Here is an 18,926-nt window from a genome sequence, read left to right on the forward strand (position 1 = left end):
ACAACTTTTTTTGCCCAGTCTTCCTCGCAATTGTGTTGCAGAATAAATGCAATTCAATTCAATATGCTATTCCTTAACGATTCTTTACCTTTAGATGCAGCACAGAAGTGGCACCAAACTTACAACAGGAGATAGTGACAAGCAACACACTGTTTTTAGATCGCAGTTACATTTTCAGTGACTCAGTTGTTCCCACTCCTGCCTGTTTAGGAAACTTTTTTTTTTAATAATCTTGTTCCATGCATCACTGCAAGTACTCTCTGGTTAGTATGGTGCCTTGCACTGCTACATGAGGGCAGCATGGGTACCATCACAATTTCTTTTTTTTTTTTGCATGCATTTCTCGTAATTTTGCACTGCCCCGTCCTTCAAGAGGTTTAACCTTTCCTTAGCGGGCCTATATAAATCAATCAATTTGATCGACAGTTTTTCAACAAGCTGTTAAACATTTCCGTTCGAATACTTCTACTAGCACTGCCATGCACTGTCTGAAATGGCAATTAAACTAACTTTACCTCTTGCGCAGATTTGACAATTTTCGGCAGATTTTAGAGTCTGAAAATAAAGCTTCGGCTGCAGACATCGTCGAAACTAGCCTCCAGCGCTCCTAGCACTTCCTCAATAAAACGACACAAAATTTCCACTTCGGTCGTCTCGGCAACATAATGTTTAAGTGACAGCAGCAGTAAATACACAGAAGCCTCTGTCAGGTTGTCTAATTTTCCAATCTGACATTTAGACTATTTTAACAATGTCTCAAACAACAGTAGATGCTCGCGAGTGAGTGTTATTTTGATAACTGTGTTCGACTAATATCAAGTGCTAAATTATTTTCCCCACTCTGGCTTGCTTTACAGCGTAAGCTGTTATGGGCCGATTCCAATAGTCATTTCAAATGTTGGCGATGGTGGCCTGCTGCCGCCGCCGGTGGTGTCCAGTGTCCGTAGCCGCTATTGTCGGGAATGAGAAAAAATGTCACAGTTTCGCCCTAAGGGCGAAGCAATGAATGCGATAGCAACACAGCAATGTCATACGAAGTAAGGTGAGTGGCTTTGGTAGCAATATGAATTGTAGTAAACATGAGCTGATTAAGTAAGCAGGTGTGCTGCGGCGTAAGTAGACCGACATGAACAGAGACTCGATGACCACGAGAAGGCGCGTGTGAAACGGTGGTGTTGATGAGAAGCGCTTCCCGTGGGCAGCGCGTGTGAAGGGACACACCTGTAGCGCTGCACTGCCGACCCGGGCAGCATTGCATGCGTAGCGTGCGTTGGAAAATGTGGCCCGACTATTACTGATTGAACAAGCGTGGTGTGAGCGCGCACAAACAAGCATGAATAGATCACACTGAATGACTGCAGACAACGACTGTCAAAACGCTGGCAGCAAGCGCATATACGCCACAGCGGGCGAAGGTACGTGCGGTCTATCGCTTCGACGGAAACTGAGCGGCGAATGCACGGCGCATAAAGGTCAGAGCCGTGTGGAGATAAGCGACGGTGCGAGCGAGCGACGAGCGCGGTCGTTGGCAGAGTAGAAGTGCGCCCCCCCCCGCTCCCTCCGGCGCTGGCTTCCCGCTTCCTTGCTTGCGCGTGGGAGATTGAGTGCGTTCGCTCTCCGTGATAGCGCGCGTCCCCGCACGCTTCCGCTCGGGCATACGGCGCGTGGCGAAGATTTTATCTATAGGGAACCTCACGGCGATGGCGACGCCGACGGCAGAAATCCGGTTGAAGTGTCCATATAATTGCTATCGCAATAAAAAATACCCAGTTACCGCTGGGATCGAACCCGGGCCCGGTGGGGGGAGTCAGATATTCTACCACTGAGCCATGCCAACGCTTGCTAGCTTGCAGCGGAACAATGTGTGGGCGAGGAAATGCGCTATGTGACATGCGCACTGCACAGCATTGATGCGTGCACACTTTGCATTGCATTGGCGTATTATTGCACCAGGTGGCACACCATGTAGCAGATGCACAGGTAGCGGTACAAGGTAGAAGGTTTAAGGAAGAAAAAAAAACTTAGGAGATGAATACAAAAATGATAGAAAAATAATATAGTGCGTACCTGATTAAATCAAGCTGGCTAGGTGACTATGACCCCACCGCGTCTCAAAGGGATGCCAATAAATAATAATAATAATCATCACTAGCTGGCTAAGTGACTATTTGTCACCACTTTGTTTCAAAGGGGATGCCAATAAATTCTCATCATCATCATTATCATCTTCATTAGCATCGTAGCGTGCCACTTGTCACACGATGTGAGATGCGCGCTGCATAGCGTTGTTATATGCACACTTTATATTGCAGTTGCATATTAAAATACCAGGTGGCACGCCATGTAGCATTCGTGACTTCCTTTAGCGCAACTCAGTTTGAGTATGAAGGGAAAAAGGGACAGGAGACAGGGTGAGCGCTAACTTCCAACTGGTTTTATTTCATGACCCTATTGCACATTACATATCCCGCTCAAAGCACTCGTGACATAGCACACAAAAATAAAAATAAAAATAAAAAATAAAAATAAATATAAGCATGCGATTGCAGTTCATTGAACCTGTGTTGATAATCTTAGAAATTCACGTTCCTTGCTTGATAAAGCTAAAGAGGGTGTGCTTACGCACAGCTTTTCACATTTCAAGATGGCATCAGCCTCAATAATCTCACGCGTCACTTGATTGTGGCTACGTCCTATAATGATGCATCTGTCAAGTAGTGGTTTGCAGCCGCAAGATTTGCAATGTACGGCAAGGAACCCGCTTGATGAAATTTTGTTGTTAGCATTGTAATTATGCTCGCGCAAGCGATCGTTAATACACCTACCGGTCTGCCCAATGTAGACACTGTTACACGACAAGGGAAACTTATTACACTACTGCGCGACTGCAATCAACATACTTGTTAACATGTCTTTTTCCACATACTCGTTGCGCGTCTTTATTACGGTTAGTAAGTCTGCAAAGCCTATCCAGTTTATCAGGAGCAGAGAAAACAACTCGGATGTTAGCTCTTTGTGCAATCTTTTTTATAAAAAATTGTGAGAAACATTGTGAATGTATGGCAACACACTTGTTTTGCAACCAGCGGTGACTGTTAAGTTCTCCTGTGGTATGCGCTTCCGAGAATCTCTGAGCAAGCATTCTGCCACGGACACTTGTACTGGCATCGGGTAGTGCAACTGCCATGTAGCAGTTGCATAGGTAGTTGTACAAGGTGGATAGAGAAGGCTTGAGGTAGAAAAAAGGAGAGTTAGGAGATGTATGCAAAACTGCAAGAATGATAAACATGTATAGCATACCTGATTAAATCAAGCAAGCTATGTGACTGTTTCTCACCATCCCTGTTCAAAGAAAATGCCATTAAATTATCATTATCATCGTATTGTGCCATTGGTCACGCTATGTGACATGCACGTCGCGTAGCGTCAACACGTGCAACCATTGCATTGCAGTTGCCCTACATTCCACCAGGTGTCCTGACATGCAGCTGTTGTATATAGCAGCTGCATGCTGCATGTAGTTGGACCTGGTTAACTATAAAGTAGGCTAGGTGACTATTTGTCACCACCCCATTTCGAAGGGGGTGCCAATAAACGATCCGACATGTGAGCCACGTAGTCTGGATGCTTGTGTTTACTCTTAGATACACGCTATGGCGCCTCCTCGCAAACTATATGAACCTCTGCGGAAAGAGCGAATCGTAGACCTACGCGTGTGGCTGCAACCAGGCAACATCGGGCTCAGCAGACCACCGTGATTAGCCCTACGTGTTGAGGTGCAAGCCACAGTTCGCCGTCGACACCGGGTGGACAGTTCAAATCGTTCTCATGAAAACGACGCGATGAGACTTCGCCGCGAAGACCCTGTAGTGCATGGTGCAGGAAATTAAGCTCCTATGGAGCCAAGCCGCTTCTCCAGCTTATGCTGCGACTGTGCTGAGTGTGTTGAGCAGGCCTGTGACTTTTTTTTTTTATCCATCAGCGCTTTGACAGTGTATGTACAAGTTATTACGAGCAATCCTTCCCATCGTGCGGGGTTTTCACTCGGACGAGAGCACGCAGTCGATTTCAGACCAACCTTCAACCAAAGCTTGACTAGCAGACTAATCTCTTACATTTTGAACACCGCCTAGCCAAGTGTCCATATTGATTACTGTACAAATTCTGTACAACACTCCACAATACCGTGCAGTACTGTACAGAAACTGGTGGAGGCTCCAGCACCAGTTGAACATGCACTAGAACAGCTTGCTTGCACAGAAAAACTGATCGAATGCAATATACAATAATGAAGAGGCTTCTGCATGCTCCCTGACCTAACAACCAGTGCTTCGTGTGCCTAAAGAATGCAGTAAAAAAAACGAACACGATGCCTGCTTCCATTAGTAAATACAAATGTTCCCTGCAAAATAGCAACTTACCCGTTTTAACATTTGCAAAGCTACTGCTTTCTCGCATAGCATGGGCATCATTATGGCTATTATTGAGGGCAACAAATCTGCATAAAAAGTTTTTGCATGGTCCGACTTGCAAGCGTTGGCAACCAGGTGCATATTTTGCATATTTCTTTTTTTTTTTTTACTCAGTACTTATACTAAAAATAGCAAATTATTACTTTCAGTTATGTTCCTTGAGGTGCTTATTTGAAGTTTCCCATAACAATTCTCAAAAACTGTCTAAGCAATTATTACTGCCTTACATCCATTCAATGCACCAGTGATCAGGCTATAATTGTATGTATCACGATATACGTTGCGACTACTTCTTGAGATAAAACATTAAAACATAAAAGGTCCAAAAGTTAGCACATTTCTAGTAGTACGGAAAGAGAAAAAACATTTTTACGAGCAAAATTAATTTTTCGTAAAACTTCACCCAACATTCATAAAATTGTAGAACTGGCCAAAATTCGCAGAAAACATTACGAAAAGTTCAGCAGAGTTGGCAGTATGCAATAAAATCAAGAGCAGGAAAGCAGGACCACGCTTGGAACCTCGAATGCCTTCGACAAACCTGAGATGTTTGTGCACCTTTGCCTGAATGCAACATTCCCTTCTTCACTGAGTGTACACTCTTTATTAAGGTTTACACCCTTCGGGGCATAACCTGCTTCCAAACAATAATCGTCTAGCTTGCGTTTCCTTTTTTGAAAACTCTACGCTCACTATTTTTCTGTAAAGAATGCTACATAACGCTGGTAATCCGCCTGCCATTCGTGACCTGGAATTACCGCGCATGCAGCCTTACAAAAACGAAAGGCGCACGAGATAGATGGCAGTTGCTACTCAGGGACGAGATAAGCCCGAAAGGGTGCTAACTTTTCTTATAGTGTAGAGTGCCAGAGATAGTGCTTTTTTAAAGGCTTGCATACCAAAATGCACCCTTTTATCAATTAGGTTGGCATACTCACTCACGAGTAAACTGACTCGTATTCGCTGCACACATTTCCCAGGCATGAGACAGAGTGTGAGACGGAGTGAGTGACAAAGGGTATTAGCGAACGTGAGTATGAACGGAAGTGAGTGCAAATTAGCGTGAGTACAGTCTCTGTCAAGGCTGTTTAGAGCGCTATAGGCCTGTGCTTAAAACAAAAAAAGAAAGCAGTAAGGAAGGAAAGCGTAAAGAAAAGAAAATGTTTAACGTGGAGCAGTAGAATCGTGTTGCTTTCAGTGAGTCCTTGAGCTCTCGCACTATCTCGCGAACTCAATATCTGCCCTCAAATATAGGTGTTTTCGTTCAGCATAACAGTGCCCCATTGCTTGTGGAGTTTTAGGGTCTCCAGGAGTACCGACCACCGCGGGTACGAGCTTAACGCGCCACAGGGCCGCGTCAGCCGTCGCTTCTAGTGCGCCTCTGCGCGCAAGTTCAGGTCGCAAGGGGCTACCGAGCAACGCACGCAAGAACACAGTATTGCCCTGAGTTAGCGGAAACCGTTTATTGTCTCCGGCGGCACCCAACACTGCAGAACGCCCGATCCCGGGGGTAGCACGGGAACCAAAGGGGTTCCGCACCAAGGGTGAAAATACAGACAGCGAGCACGTCGCTGCGAGAGCACAGCCTCAAGCTGGGACACGCCACTAGGAAAAGTCCCGGCGGCCATGCTACTTGCTCTCGCGATAACCAGTGGGCCAACTATCGAGAGCTCGGGCAATCTCCTTCGGCTTGCGCCTTCGGCAAATGCGGCTCAGCGTGGTACGGCCTCGCACGAGCACTAGGCACGTGGGCTCTGTGGCTTGGCGTCCGGCAAGCATCAGCACCAAGTACGCACTCACCGCATGGGCAAAGGCACTGTGCGCAAGCTCAAGTCCTAGTCACAAAGGTGTTGGCGGACGAGAGGAAAGCATGTACGTATCCAATGCTGTCCCGGAGGTAAGAGAGCCACGCTCAGTCGTCAGCAGCCGAACACAGCCGCATCATGACGTCAGCGGCCCGCCCCCACCGCAAACCGTCGTGAGAGGAGCGCCACCGCTGAAACGGGTTGCGAGTGGAACCAGGAGGGAAGGCGTAGGGATGGCAGAACAGGTGAAGCCCGCGCAATGGTGCCGGCGCATTCCTCAATCCCAACATGCTCTAGACAAACATGATGGCTGTGCAAACAAGTGTGCAAACAAAATGGAAATGACTATGAGCGCGATTGAGTGTCGGTGAGTATATGTCGGCAGGAGTAGGAGTGCGAGTGAGTGCCGACGAGTGTGAGCTCATGTGAGTGTGAGTGAGTGCATAGCCTGCGAAAACATTGATGAGTCAGTATAAGTATCCACTTATTCTGCCAGCCTACGCTATTGTGGCATAAACATGATGCCTGGCTTCGTCAGCTCATGCTTTCTTTAAAAAACAAATTTAAACATAGCAAAGGAAGTCCACGAGTCCACGAATGAGCTGTGATATTATGAAGCTGTCCATGCTGGTTAAAGATTTGAGATATTGGGACTGGGAAACAGGTCACGAAAAATGAAGGGAAAAGAGAGACTGGTGATGGGCACGTGTTTATAAAAGTACAGCTTGAAATTGATTAATCCTTTCATTCATCAATCAAGTGGTTGGGTTGAACGTCCAGAGCAACACAGGGGCAATGGGATCATATGCCCTGAGGTGGATAGCATCAGATTAAAGGCTAACTGCAACAAAATTTCACTTTGGCTAAATTGGCGGCAAAAATATACTATTGAAGCAACCTTGGCAAAGCTGCGGGGCTGGTAGTTGTCTAATTTTCTTTATTACAGCTTTTAAATAGTACCTAAACAGATTACATGTGCACCTGGTGGTAAGTGGATACGACATAAGTCACAGCGCTGGTGCTCACTGTTCTAACTGCCGCATTCTAAATTAAGTTTTATGGTTTCACATGTCGAAACCACGATATCATCATGAGGAACACTGTAGTAGGGGACTCCAGACTACCTGGGGTTCTTTAACGAGCACCCAATGCACGATGTTCTAGCATTTTGGCCCCATCGAAATGCAGCCACTGCAGCCGGAATTTGATCCCACACCCTCGGGCTTAGCAGTACAACACCAAAGTCACTATGCCACTACGGTGGGTGCCGCCAAATTGTAGAATGTGCCTCAACTCAGTCTTCCACCTCAACTCGAGGAAGTGGATGCCAGCGGCGCTCCTTAACAGTTGTCGTCATTGTTCTTCATTGACGCGCCACGGCAATTCTTGAGGAACGTAGTGTCTTTTTCAGTTGAGAGGCGGCGCTGTGCTCTACCTGGTTGAGTAGAAGGGCCTCAAGTGGAGGATCGTTTGAGAATAAGGGCGTAAGTCGTGCATCACTTCCGACGAGTAATAATGGCGGCTTTCAGTTTTGGTACCAAGAATGTCTACTTTTGCAAGCTTTTTCGTAATAGATCCTTTTATATTTCCAACGTAAACTTTTGCATTGGGGTTGCTACATATCTATACTATTGGAATCTAGGCTTTTTACAAAGTGTAAAATTTTGTTGGAGTTGGCCTTTAATTTAGACAACCAGCCAAAGTTCTTTAATGTGCACCTAAAGCTTGCTACACCAGCCATTTTTTTCCCATCAGAATGCTGCTGCTGCGAATGGCAATTGAACATGCAACCTTGCGTTCAGCAGCAGATGACTTGATGTCAGGGCCCTTTGTTCATCAGGCCACACGCCTTCTTAAGCTACATCAGCGCTTCTTTGGCTTTTTGTATTATTGATGCACGAGGTGACAGTCCCAAGATCTTGGTATCACAGAAAAGCTTATCTCAGAAAAGGTGTTCTATAGTTTCATGACCATTACAAGTGTCGGCAGTAGCACCATTTACCATTCCATTCAACACGTAGTATGCATTTGTCCATGCAACATCCAGACAAAGGCAGAATAGAGTAAAAAAAAAAACTTGCTAGCTGGAGCGTCAGGGGATCCGATAATTATGTTCTGTTGTACTTGCTGAGAGAACAGTCAAGAGCATCTATTTTATGCGACTTCAAAGGAAAGACAGTTGATCTGCAGATAGAATGGGGAATAGAAGGGCTGGTTTAGCAAAAAAGAGAAAATGTATATAATGGAAAATGGCCACCTTTTTTGTACACATTCTAAATATTGGTGTAGGATGCCGTTTCCTTACGCAATCACTGCATTCAATTAACACTACTAGGAATGAGGAGCTGCTCGAGAAAGATTCCTCTCCTCACTGTCTCCTAGTGTACATGTGATAATTTAGTGGTACAGGCCCGAACACCTATTTTTATTTTTTTCTAGCCTTCTCTTTAGAAGCCCGTAACATATTTTATGTCTTTATGTCTCCTCGTGCATACTGAAAGTGTCTCGAAACACACCTATAGCTGAGGAATCACAAGGAAGTGCTAATCGAGCCCATTCGGCAGCTACTTCAGTCAAGGTGATCTTGAAGCGGAGGCACAATTACAAAGAAGGGGTAAGAGATGCAGAAGTGATAGTCTCAGAGAGGTTATTAGCCTGCTTTGAGAGGTTGCAAAATCTAAGACTGTACCCTGCACAACACTCAAGTTCAACGCATGGTACCGAAGCAGTTAAAACGGTTTAAGAAAAAGACAAACCAACCTCAAGTACAGTCATACTCACTTGAACAGAGCGGCGATGAACTCCAGTGCCCTGTGCAGCCGGAGAAGTGTACGCGACCCCGATGGCTTCTTTGTGTCCGCAATGGTGCCTGCGTCCTTCTCGTACTCGATCATGGTGTTCAACGTTTCGTAGTTGCCCCCCACGTCGTCCGACTTCCGGTACGCTTCCAAAATGTCCAGTTTGCTCTTCACATCGGAGTTGATGAAGCCAAATAGCGAGCCGAGGTCTTCGAAGAACCTGTCGATATGAGCCACCAGAGTTGTGGAACAAGAATAGCATGAGAACGTGGTTGCCTTACTAGCAAACTAGTCATTTCGGGCGCCCACAATGTACATGCAGTAGAGTGAATCAGCAGGAAACTGGCCTGCACTGCTTTTGGGAGACGCTCAAAGTTGTGAGCAGTAGTTTTCAGAGATGTGTTACATCGATGTTCACACTCTCTTCACTCCGCTGATGCCCCATGTTTCTTCAACGGTTTGCTCTTTACTATTAATAAATACTTTTCCGACAAGTTCCTTGTCCCTAACAGCAAAGTTTAGCATTTACGTTTGGCAACATTAATCAGTAACACAGTTAAAACTTCATTTCCAGAGGGGTTTTTGTCCATGCCAGCTACATTAATTCATAGATGCATGATTCACTGACTGATTGATTTATTCATTCATTCATTCATTGGATTTAATGTTTGAAAGCAACCCTGGGTGTATGAGAGACGCCGTAGTGGAGGGCTTTGGAGTAATTTTGACCGCCTGGTGTTCATCAACATACACCTAAATCTAAGTACATGAGAATTTTTGTATTTCACCCTCATCACAAAGTGTCTGCCTTGGCTAGGAACCGAAATTGTGCTTAGTAGCAGAACACCATAGCCACTGAGTGACCATAGCAGATTCAGACATACTGCGAATCTTGGGAGGGGTTTGCACCCGGAGACCTCCTCCCCCCAGGCCCGCCTACACTACTAACACTCATGTACTAGAGGCCTCTAATATTCTTCACTCACTCTGCTCTAATTCCACAACCAGTCAGCACAGCTCAACAGATCCAGCCAATTCCTGTCACAAAGCACAACTCATACAACTTGGGACCACTTTAACCTCTCAAGAGATATACACGACCTCAGCTCGTCACATACATTCGTACATTCTTTATTACAGATCCATAGTATGGTCCACTGGTTTACAACAGAGTGGGGATGCAAATTACAATTTTAAAGAGGCCATGACATCAAATTTTCTAGCTTTAATATTGAGTGACCAGTTACACCATACACATCCCACAGCAAGCTGGCAAAACTTGAGTGCATTTAGTGCAGTAAAAAATTTGTATCTGAATACTTTTTTATGTCACAGTTGAGCTGTATAGCAGTCCTGGACACTGAGTGGTGACAAAAGTAATTGGCACACATGGAAATTGCACCTCATTGCTTTTGTAACAAATGAAATCAATCAAATCACTGCTGGAAACGGCTTCCTTGGGCAACAAAAGCTGATCTCGAAAAGTATGCTCTTGAGTACTACAAACACCGGAAGTGATTGCAGGAATTGGAAGTATGTCATAGCCACTATGCGTAGTTTCGTTTTTGCATGTGCGTCTCGGCGGTTTGCTGCTGCTTTTCATCACGCAGGTGAAAAAATAATGGGCACAATTCAACGATGACGCCCTTGCTGCGCCGGTGGGTGCCAGGCGTGCAAAGCAAGGCGTCCGCTGTGGTCTCGAACTGTTTAAAGCCGGTGACACAGCGGTGGCCTCTCATTTCCCGACATCACACCGTCAGGCCGAAATGGCAGTCGCTGTCGGTGGGAGGGGTTTAGAGGCAGAGATTTCAAATCGAAATTTCTAGTTAAAATATGCACTGAGAGCCCACCTTTGCTGTGTGTATATCCAGATCAGGCCCTCTACTCTCAGTTCCAACGATAAACTGAGAATAGTTGGACAACCTTGTCATGGCCCCTATAACTTCCACAAACAGCTTTCGTTCTTTTTGAAATTTCATTCTGTTAATAGGTAGGAAGCTTTTACAGCATTCCAACTGAATGTATGATATAGCCAATCTGGAACACTTGATGGGGCTAGCAATTTGCACCATGTTAACGAAAGTACACTGTTCAATAACTGATTTTTCCATGCAGTCTTTTAACCAGAAGGCACTGCTCTGCAAGCCCATGCTCCAGTGGGTTGACATCTGATTTTGAGATTTAGGTTAGAAACGATGACATTTCCTGCAATTATTATTGTAGTTTCATAATCTCCCCACATGAATGTTCAGATCGCACACTGAAAAAGGTATCGCAAGTTCTGGGAACATAAAACTATTGGTTTATAATGGATATGGTGTTCTACTATGTAAGCTGTTTAGGCTGCCGTGCTACTATAGGTAGCAGCAAATAAGCCTGCATGACAACACCACTGAGGATGTGCGCCTGTGTTAAAGGCATGCATACCTTTAGGTGAAGCTTAAATTTCGAGGATGAACTGTAACACCGCTGATAATGGTCTCGCAAAATGTGCATCCTGCTTTTATCTTGTTTGCGTCACATGAAAAAAAAAAAAAACAGCAATTATGTGCATCCAAGATATCATTCCGACTGTCATTAGCCATGCTCTGCTCTTCGGTGATTATTTCTAGAAAATAGGCGCGCTATTGTTGCAGGAGACGTTGCCAACCACCCACATTTGGCAACTGTGCTCACCTTACTGTAGTATTACTTTGTGTTGTCGTGGGAGCGTTACTGCCGCATTTTAGTTTTGCACTTAGTGTGAAATACGTTTTCGGTAGCATGTTTTTAGGCCAATGAACAAAGGCGACAAGACTAGGTATTCTCTATAAAGGACTCGAGCTGATATAGCTCGCTAAAAGCTTACGATACTCCCTAAAAGAATAATGATGATTGCTTTTAGTTTTGATTTTCTTGTTTCTCTCTTTCAGGGTTCGTACAGGTTTTGAAGGCAAAAATTCAATGATATTCCAGGACTTTCCAGGACCTGTCACAGCTTTTTCAATGACTCAAAGCGGCATCCAAAGTAGGATTTCTTTACTCTAACATTTCCAAAAATGACTAGTTTTATTGCACTTACAATAAATAAATGTATATCACAATTATCATAAAATGTATAGCCTTGATACCTTCTCAAGATCACAACACAAAATGAATGCTTACAACAGCGGCTGAGATTTCTCCAGTATAGGCTGGGTAAAGTGCACCAAAAATATGCAAAACATTCAGCATAGGGTTATTGCACTAAAACAAAAAGAAATAAATGTATATCCCAATGATGTTAGTATTGTGTAGCCTTGATCACTTTGCAAGTTCACAACAATTCCGAAGAAAAAAAAGTTTACAAAACACAAAGAATGCTCCCAACAGCTACTCTGACTTCTCCAGTATTAACTGGGCAAGTTTACCGAACATTTCCAAACCATCCAGTGTAGTCTTCCTACACATCCATTATATTATTGAAATAGATGTACAGTATATTGCAATTTGTAAAACATGTCTTGAGCATTTCTCAAGTCCGCAGTGTTAAATTTAACACAACACTCACAACAGCTCTCAGGCTTCTGCAGTATTAGCTGGGTTGGTTCATCAAACATTTCCAAAACATTCAGCATAAGGTTATTGCACTTATATTATCATAAATAATATTATAACAAACCTCCACCCGAAGGCACAAAGGCACTGAGCATGAGTGGTAAAATTGCTCCACTAAAGCTCTCTTTAGCTTCACCTCACGCGCAAGAGGGAAAGTGGGAAAAGGCAGACCGACAGGCAAGGAGTGAAATGAACGATAGGGTGAGGAAAGCAGCGCAAATACTGCCAGCCGAGCCAGCACCCAAGCGCGGCACGCATCTCTCACTCCGCTCACAGTTTGATGCAGTGAAGCCTTTTATTTTCTCCAAGTAGTTCTGCAAAACGGAACTGTGTGTGCTCGTGTCGGCATATTGTTTCTGAAATGGGGAGTATGTCAGATCGATGCCGATCTACCACAGAAAGGAGGTCGCAATGTAGATAGCAGAGTGCATTGCTCATGAAATTCAAGGATTTTCAAGGAAGCAAAAAAATTCCAGGACTCTCAAGGGCCTTGAAGATGCACTTTTCAATTTCAAGGGTTTTCAAGGATTTCAAGGACCTGTTCGCACCCTGCTCTTTCGATGTGCCCGTACCGTTTCTTAAGAGAGTGGTGGCAGTCTGACACTCACCATTCATTTAAGTTGTAAAGTGCATAGTTTCTAGCTGGTGCTGTGTTCTGCACATTGTTCATTGTGTCTAGTTAGTGGAAATATAAGCCAATAAAGAAATTGTCACATAGAATAAGCTTTGATAGCAGTTATTTGCTAGCCTTCACAGAGACTGGCCGTTTTCATGCATTTTGTAATACAAGTCTCTTGTATCTTGTATGCGAAATACAGATGCTGATACACATACTGCCAAATGTACCTTGATACAGACAGAAGATACCCAATGAGTATCCTATGATATTACCAAATTATACATTTACAGTGAACTCTCGTTAAGACGAACTCGGTTAAGCCGAATTCTCGCATATAACGAACTACATGGGAACGTTTGTTTGTTTTGCCATAGACTCAGTGCAAAAAAAAATCTGAGACAAACTGCCTCAGACGTATTCTTCAGTTAAGACAAACATTCGGAGTGACCACCACTGTTACCAGAGAAACGCACAACGGCGCCCAACTGGAGGCCTGCAGCGCACATCGCCTGTGGACAAAGGCGATAACAAGCGTAGGAAACAAAAAAAGTAAAAAAAAAAGAAAGCGAAGAAACTCTCCTGGCCAATGCCATTTCTCAGCGGAAGCATGTGACCTCGCGTCACCATACGGGTGACACTGGACAGCAAAGGTGCTCTTGTGGACATGAGCACCTACGTCAGTGTCAACGAAGGTGTGCCAACGTGCAGAGAGGTCACGGTAGACACCCATTGAAGAGGTCCTTGAGGTGCCTTTAGAGAATAATTCCGCTGACAATGAGGAAGCTAGCTCAGGAGCGTGCACCTATGACCTATGAGGTGGCAGATGCTTGCTTGAACTCCCTAGTGAACTTTTTCCAGGAGCACGAAGGCACAGAAGGATTTTTAAGGTCATTAGGCGAGATGACGCCGTTATAGCTGCTTGCCGATTTGCACAGAAGCGACAAACATCCATCAGGGACTGGATGAAACCAAGCAAGAGTACCACTTGAAGACAGTTTTCTATTAAGTTCAGCTAAATAAATGCTTTTTATGTCATTTTTCCTCCCGTTGTAAGCCTACTTTATTTACCATTTTGAAGTAAGATATTTGGATGCCCCTGGTCACGTTGCCAATTATTTTTTGGAGGGCACTTCTGTAAAGACGAACTTCTGAAAAGACTAACAAATTTTTATGGTCCCTTCGAGTTCGTCTTAAGGAGAGTCTACAGTATCTTTGACTGTACCCAGCCCAGCTTCCCCCATGCACTTCACAGGAAAAAAACTAATAAGCACAATTGGTATTGTGAAGGTCAAACTACGAATAATCAGGATGTTTGCGCAATACCAGCTCAGCACCACATACTTCTTTTTTCCTATAAATTAGGAACAAACTAAAGCATGGAAAGTGAATAACCGAGTAGGCAACTTGTTGTCAATGGTTGTGAGCTTTCTCGGGTACTTTGTTAACTCCAATTCTAACTTATTAGCGCAAATAATTCCCATGTCGTAACCAAGTCCATGGTCCTGAATAGGATAGGTAGCATGCATAACTGGGTTTAACAGCTCTGTACGACAATGCTATGCTGACTTGTCGGTGCAATGGGACAGTCACTTGGGTTGAAAGGCAAACTACTATTTGAACTAAAAACGCATCGCTCATCAATGCAGGACGCGGTGCGCGTGACAGATCATTTATATGATCGTGAAATCCCAGTTGGCTGAACTGCGAACACACAAACAGGTCGATTTCCATTCAACGTGTAGTTAAAGTTCGCCGTAGCCAGCTATAAAGTATAATTCGAGCTTGCGATTTCATGCATTGGCACGCCGAGGCGCGTGATTGCAGCGCTCAGAATGGGCCAATATTGTGCACGGGCGCAATGAATGGCAAAACAAAACCCCGCTTTGCGATATTTCCCTTCAGGAACGACACGGATCACCGAAAGGAAACACCACCTAAACCGGGGCGCACTCAGGCCACTTCATTTCGCTTCATCAAACGACCCAGCTTACAGGGAACTACCGAGAGTGCAATATCACAACAGCTTGGTAAACGCATCTCGCAACCGCGATTACGTAAAGATAGCAGTATCGACGCCCGATTGCTGGCGGCGCACGTTTGAGGGAAACGAGGGCTATAGATCAAAAACGAGACGACGTGACCAGCACCTCCGGGGCAACTAGCCATCTGCAAGGCAAATATAACTAAACTTAAGCGCTTACGAGAAGCCAGCTGTGCGACCACGCAACTCACTTGGAGAGCTCTCTGTACGCCACAATGTAGGAGTCCATGTCAAGGTCGTCTTCATCTTCCAGGCAACTCTGCAAGTTCTTTATAACTACTTTGAGGCTGAACACTGACATTGAAAGACCTGAGATAGAGTGCCAGCGAGGCGAAAGTAAGCGCGATTTGAGCGGTGGCTCCCGAATTGAAGCGAGCAGATCGCGGGCAAAAATGAAAGTATACAAAAATAACGAGCACCCATTGTTGCCGCATCTGAACTTGGTTCGTGCTAAATGAAGGTAAAATCTTAGTTTCGGTTGCCTTGCCAGGCGCAGAAAACGAATCTTGAAAAGCAGGTTCCCCGAGCAAAATCGGAGCATTCTGCTTGGTTATGGCATGACCTAGGAGATAGGGCTCGCAGGCTTTGCTCCAGCCATTCTGGCACCTGCGGAAGCTTGCTTGCTTGCTTGCTTGCTTGCTTGATCCTCATCCGTGGCGCTTACCCACTACGGGGGATTGGCCAAGAAGCCGGCGGTTAAAGGTTAAAGGGAAGGGGGAGAATGAAAAAAAAAGGAAAAAAAACAACAAAAAAAAAAAAAAAAAAACTAGACGGCAAAGTAAATCAGGGTGAAGTATAACGTTTATGGTAATGTGGAAAGAGATTTACAGGGCAGAGACAGAATTAAAATAATTGCAGTTGTATATAAACAGCAAAAAAATTTTTGGTGGTATTAGAATAATTTCGAAAGAACAATTAGCAATTTAATGAGTTAACTGGATAGTCTTTTTGTGTCACAGATATAGTCACAGAGGGCCACTAGGTAGATGTTCCTGTGGCTAAAGCCCATTGAAGAAGCCCCAAAGGAGAGGATATTTTGACCAGTTAGAGAAATACCCAATTTACGGAATGAAAATTCGAATTTCTTCCTCTGATTCCTAAAGCGACGACAAGATAATAGAAAGTGATCAATGTTTTCGGGTTCCTGGCAGGTAGGACACAGTGGGGACGGTGCCAGACCGGACCTGTATAGGTACAAATTTAATGGTGGGATTCGGCAGTGGTTATGGAGATTTCTAATTTACGTGTGGGGCACCATTTATTGTCCCACGAAAAGGACAAATGATTAAATTGCAACATTGGGATTTTCAGTTTCATAGAATCTTGTAATAGGGAAAAATTTTTAAACCTAGCCTCAGTGACATAAGCCGAACTAGGCATGACAGACATAACTGGTCCATCAAGAGATATCCACGCAAGTGTGTCAGCCATTTCATTTAGGAATATACCACGATGGCCGGGAGCCCATCCCAATCATACCTGACTTAAGTTAGGAGGGGTTAACAATTTAAATGTATTGGCTACAGTAGTGTCTGCAGATGAAATGAGAGATGTGCATACTGACAGTGAATCAGTCACTATAACCACTGTTGAGTAATTTGAAGGATGTTTCCGCAGAGCTAAGATAATCACTGTTAGTTCAGCCAAAAAGATGGGTGTGAAATCCGGAAGGCATAATGCATAAGACCAGGATAGTGGCTCGGAAAAAATGCCCACACCCGCTTTCTCTTCATTCATTGACGCATCAGTCGTGATCACATGATCTATTCCTAGTTGTGTTAAATGATCTTGTAACATACCGTTTAAGTATGTAGTGGGCAGGAGTTTGGCATTCGATGGAAATATATCGTCAAATTCTATCGTTATATTAGGCAAGGGTTTGTCTGAGCAAGCGATCTCGCGCAAGCGAACGTTGAAGGCACACCGTGTCAGATATCACGTGCACTTTGTCTGCTTTCTCGCGTAACATTTGCACAGCCAAAGAGCAGCCCCAAGACCATCCAAATGTGCTGAAGGTTTGTATAGCACGTTTATGAAGGTTGAACTTAAGACGGATGACGCAGCACCTTCCCTGTTTTCTGAAGAATGTTCGGCAATGTTCGGCAAAAAAAAAAAAGAATTTTAAATATGCCGACATGGGAAATCAGCTGCAGCAAACACATTCTCGTTGTTTACTATGAACAGCTAGTTAATGGGCAAGTATACTTCACCACAATACATAAAATAAAAAAATAGTATACCAGCATCTCCAATGCTGATGTCCTGGAATTCGTGCCATCAACGTACTAAATAATGACACATTGTCTACACTTGCACGAATTCCCACTTCCATTCCCCGCAATACACTGTACGCTTTACCACATTACCAACTGGAAGCCAATGTTGACCACAACAATTGCGACCATCGTGTGCATCTCCGACTTCGTGGCAAAGGCTGTTGAGGAGCAGAGGACTTGCAAAATTAGCCCTATCCTTCACGAGGCTAACACAACTATCTTCAGGTTATCCTAGTTGGCTGATTATCCTAGCCAACTAGGGAAGCTTAACATTCCCCAAGCCTGAATCTGTTGCACTGTTAGCTGCAGCTGCAGAAAAAGCTGTTGATATCGTTCTGCCCCACATTGGAAACAGATATGTGTGCAGGATACTTACAAACCTCTATTGTCTTTATTTAGAGAAGTGCCCACTATTTATGTGCCTTGCAAGGAATGGCCATGTTGAAAGTAGGGTGTGCACAGTAACTCACAAATTCTTGCGACAGCAGTCTGAAAATAGCCTCAAAGATAGCGAAAATGTATTTGCACTTTCTCCACTCCCAGGCATTCACAGACAGGACATATTTGGTTCATTGATTGTATGCTACAGCCAAGGGTATTCAACTACACAAGAAGCACTTTGCAGTGCAGGGGCTTTGGTTGCAATTTTTTGCAGTAGACTGACTGCCCTTTACACTGTGAAATGTGCTTTCATATTCCAGTAAAGTAAACAGGGTGCAAAAATCTGAAAATCAGTTGTCTAAGTAGTTTCATCCCATTTGCTGACTTAGCATAACGTAGCGTGACTTTAGCATTTGCAGTAAGTTTCTGTGGGTGGATCAACACGACATGCTACTACACGCCCTGTCACGGTACATGAAGTGCACAGACGAACGCAAGCATCGACACCAGCTGGCGTGTTGTTCAAAGCTTTCAAACCAGCTCAGAAACTGGTAATCATGCATTTATGGTATGCAAATTTCGAGGAACATGGCGAAGTCTTGCAGAGTTATTCTGTTTCTACAAAACGGTGCCTATGTAATGGGAGCTTGTGTATGTAAAAAATAAGTGAATTTGAGTATATATTGCCATATAAGGACTTAGAGATTGACTACAACCAAATAAGGAAATTTACTAGCCCGACGTTTCGGAACCAATTCGGCTCCTTCTTCAGGGGGTATTCTTCGGGGGTGGCGGTGTGACAGGTGCCCCGCCAAGTGTCTCCGCACCTTACGCTCTCTCCCCCTTCGTCTCCTTAGTTACGACGGACCTTTTAAAAGCGGCACACCGCCACCTCCGAAGAATACCCCCTGAAGAAGGAGCTGAATTGGTTCCGAAACGTCTGGCTAGTAAATTTCCT

General features: G+C 44.5%; 1 protein-coding gene across 1 annotated transcript in view; it reads right to left on the reverse strand.

The window, feature by feature from the left end:
• Positions 1-16,042, reverse strand: part of LOC119446000 (ceramide-1-phosphate transfer protein-like) — a 35,244-nt gene extending 19,202 nt beyond the window's left edge. Inside the window, exons 1-2 of the mRNA XM_037710303.2 lie at positions 15,503-16,042; positions 9,059-9,295 (exon numbers count right to left, since the gene is read on the reverse strand). Coding sequence (XP_037566231.2) covers positions 9,059-9,295; positions 15,503-15,852 — 587 coding nt within the window. The 5' untranslated portion in view covers positions 15,853-16,042. The remainder of the gene's footprint in view (positions 1-9,058; positions 9,296-15,502) is intronic.
• Between the last annotated feature and the right edge of the window lie 2,884 nt (positions 16,043-18,926).

The sequence above is a fragment of the Dermacentor silvarum genome, chromosome 3 (genome assembly GCF_013339745.2).
Source record: "Dermacentor silvarum isolate Dsil-2018 chromosome 3, BIME_Dsil_1.4, whole genome shotgun sequence".
NCBI classification, from domain to species: Eukaryota; Metazoa; Arthropoda; class Arachnida; order Ixodida; family Ixodidae; genus Dermacentor; species Dermacentor silvarum.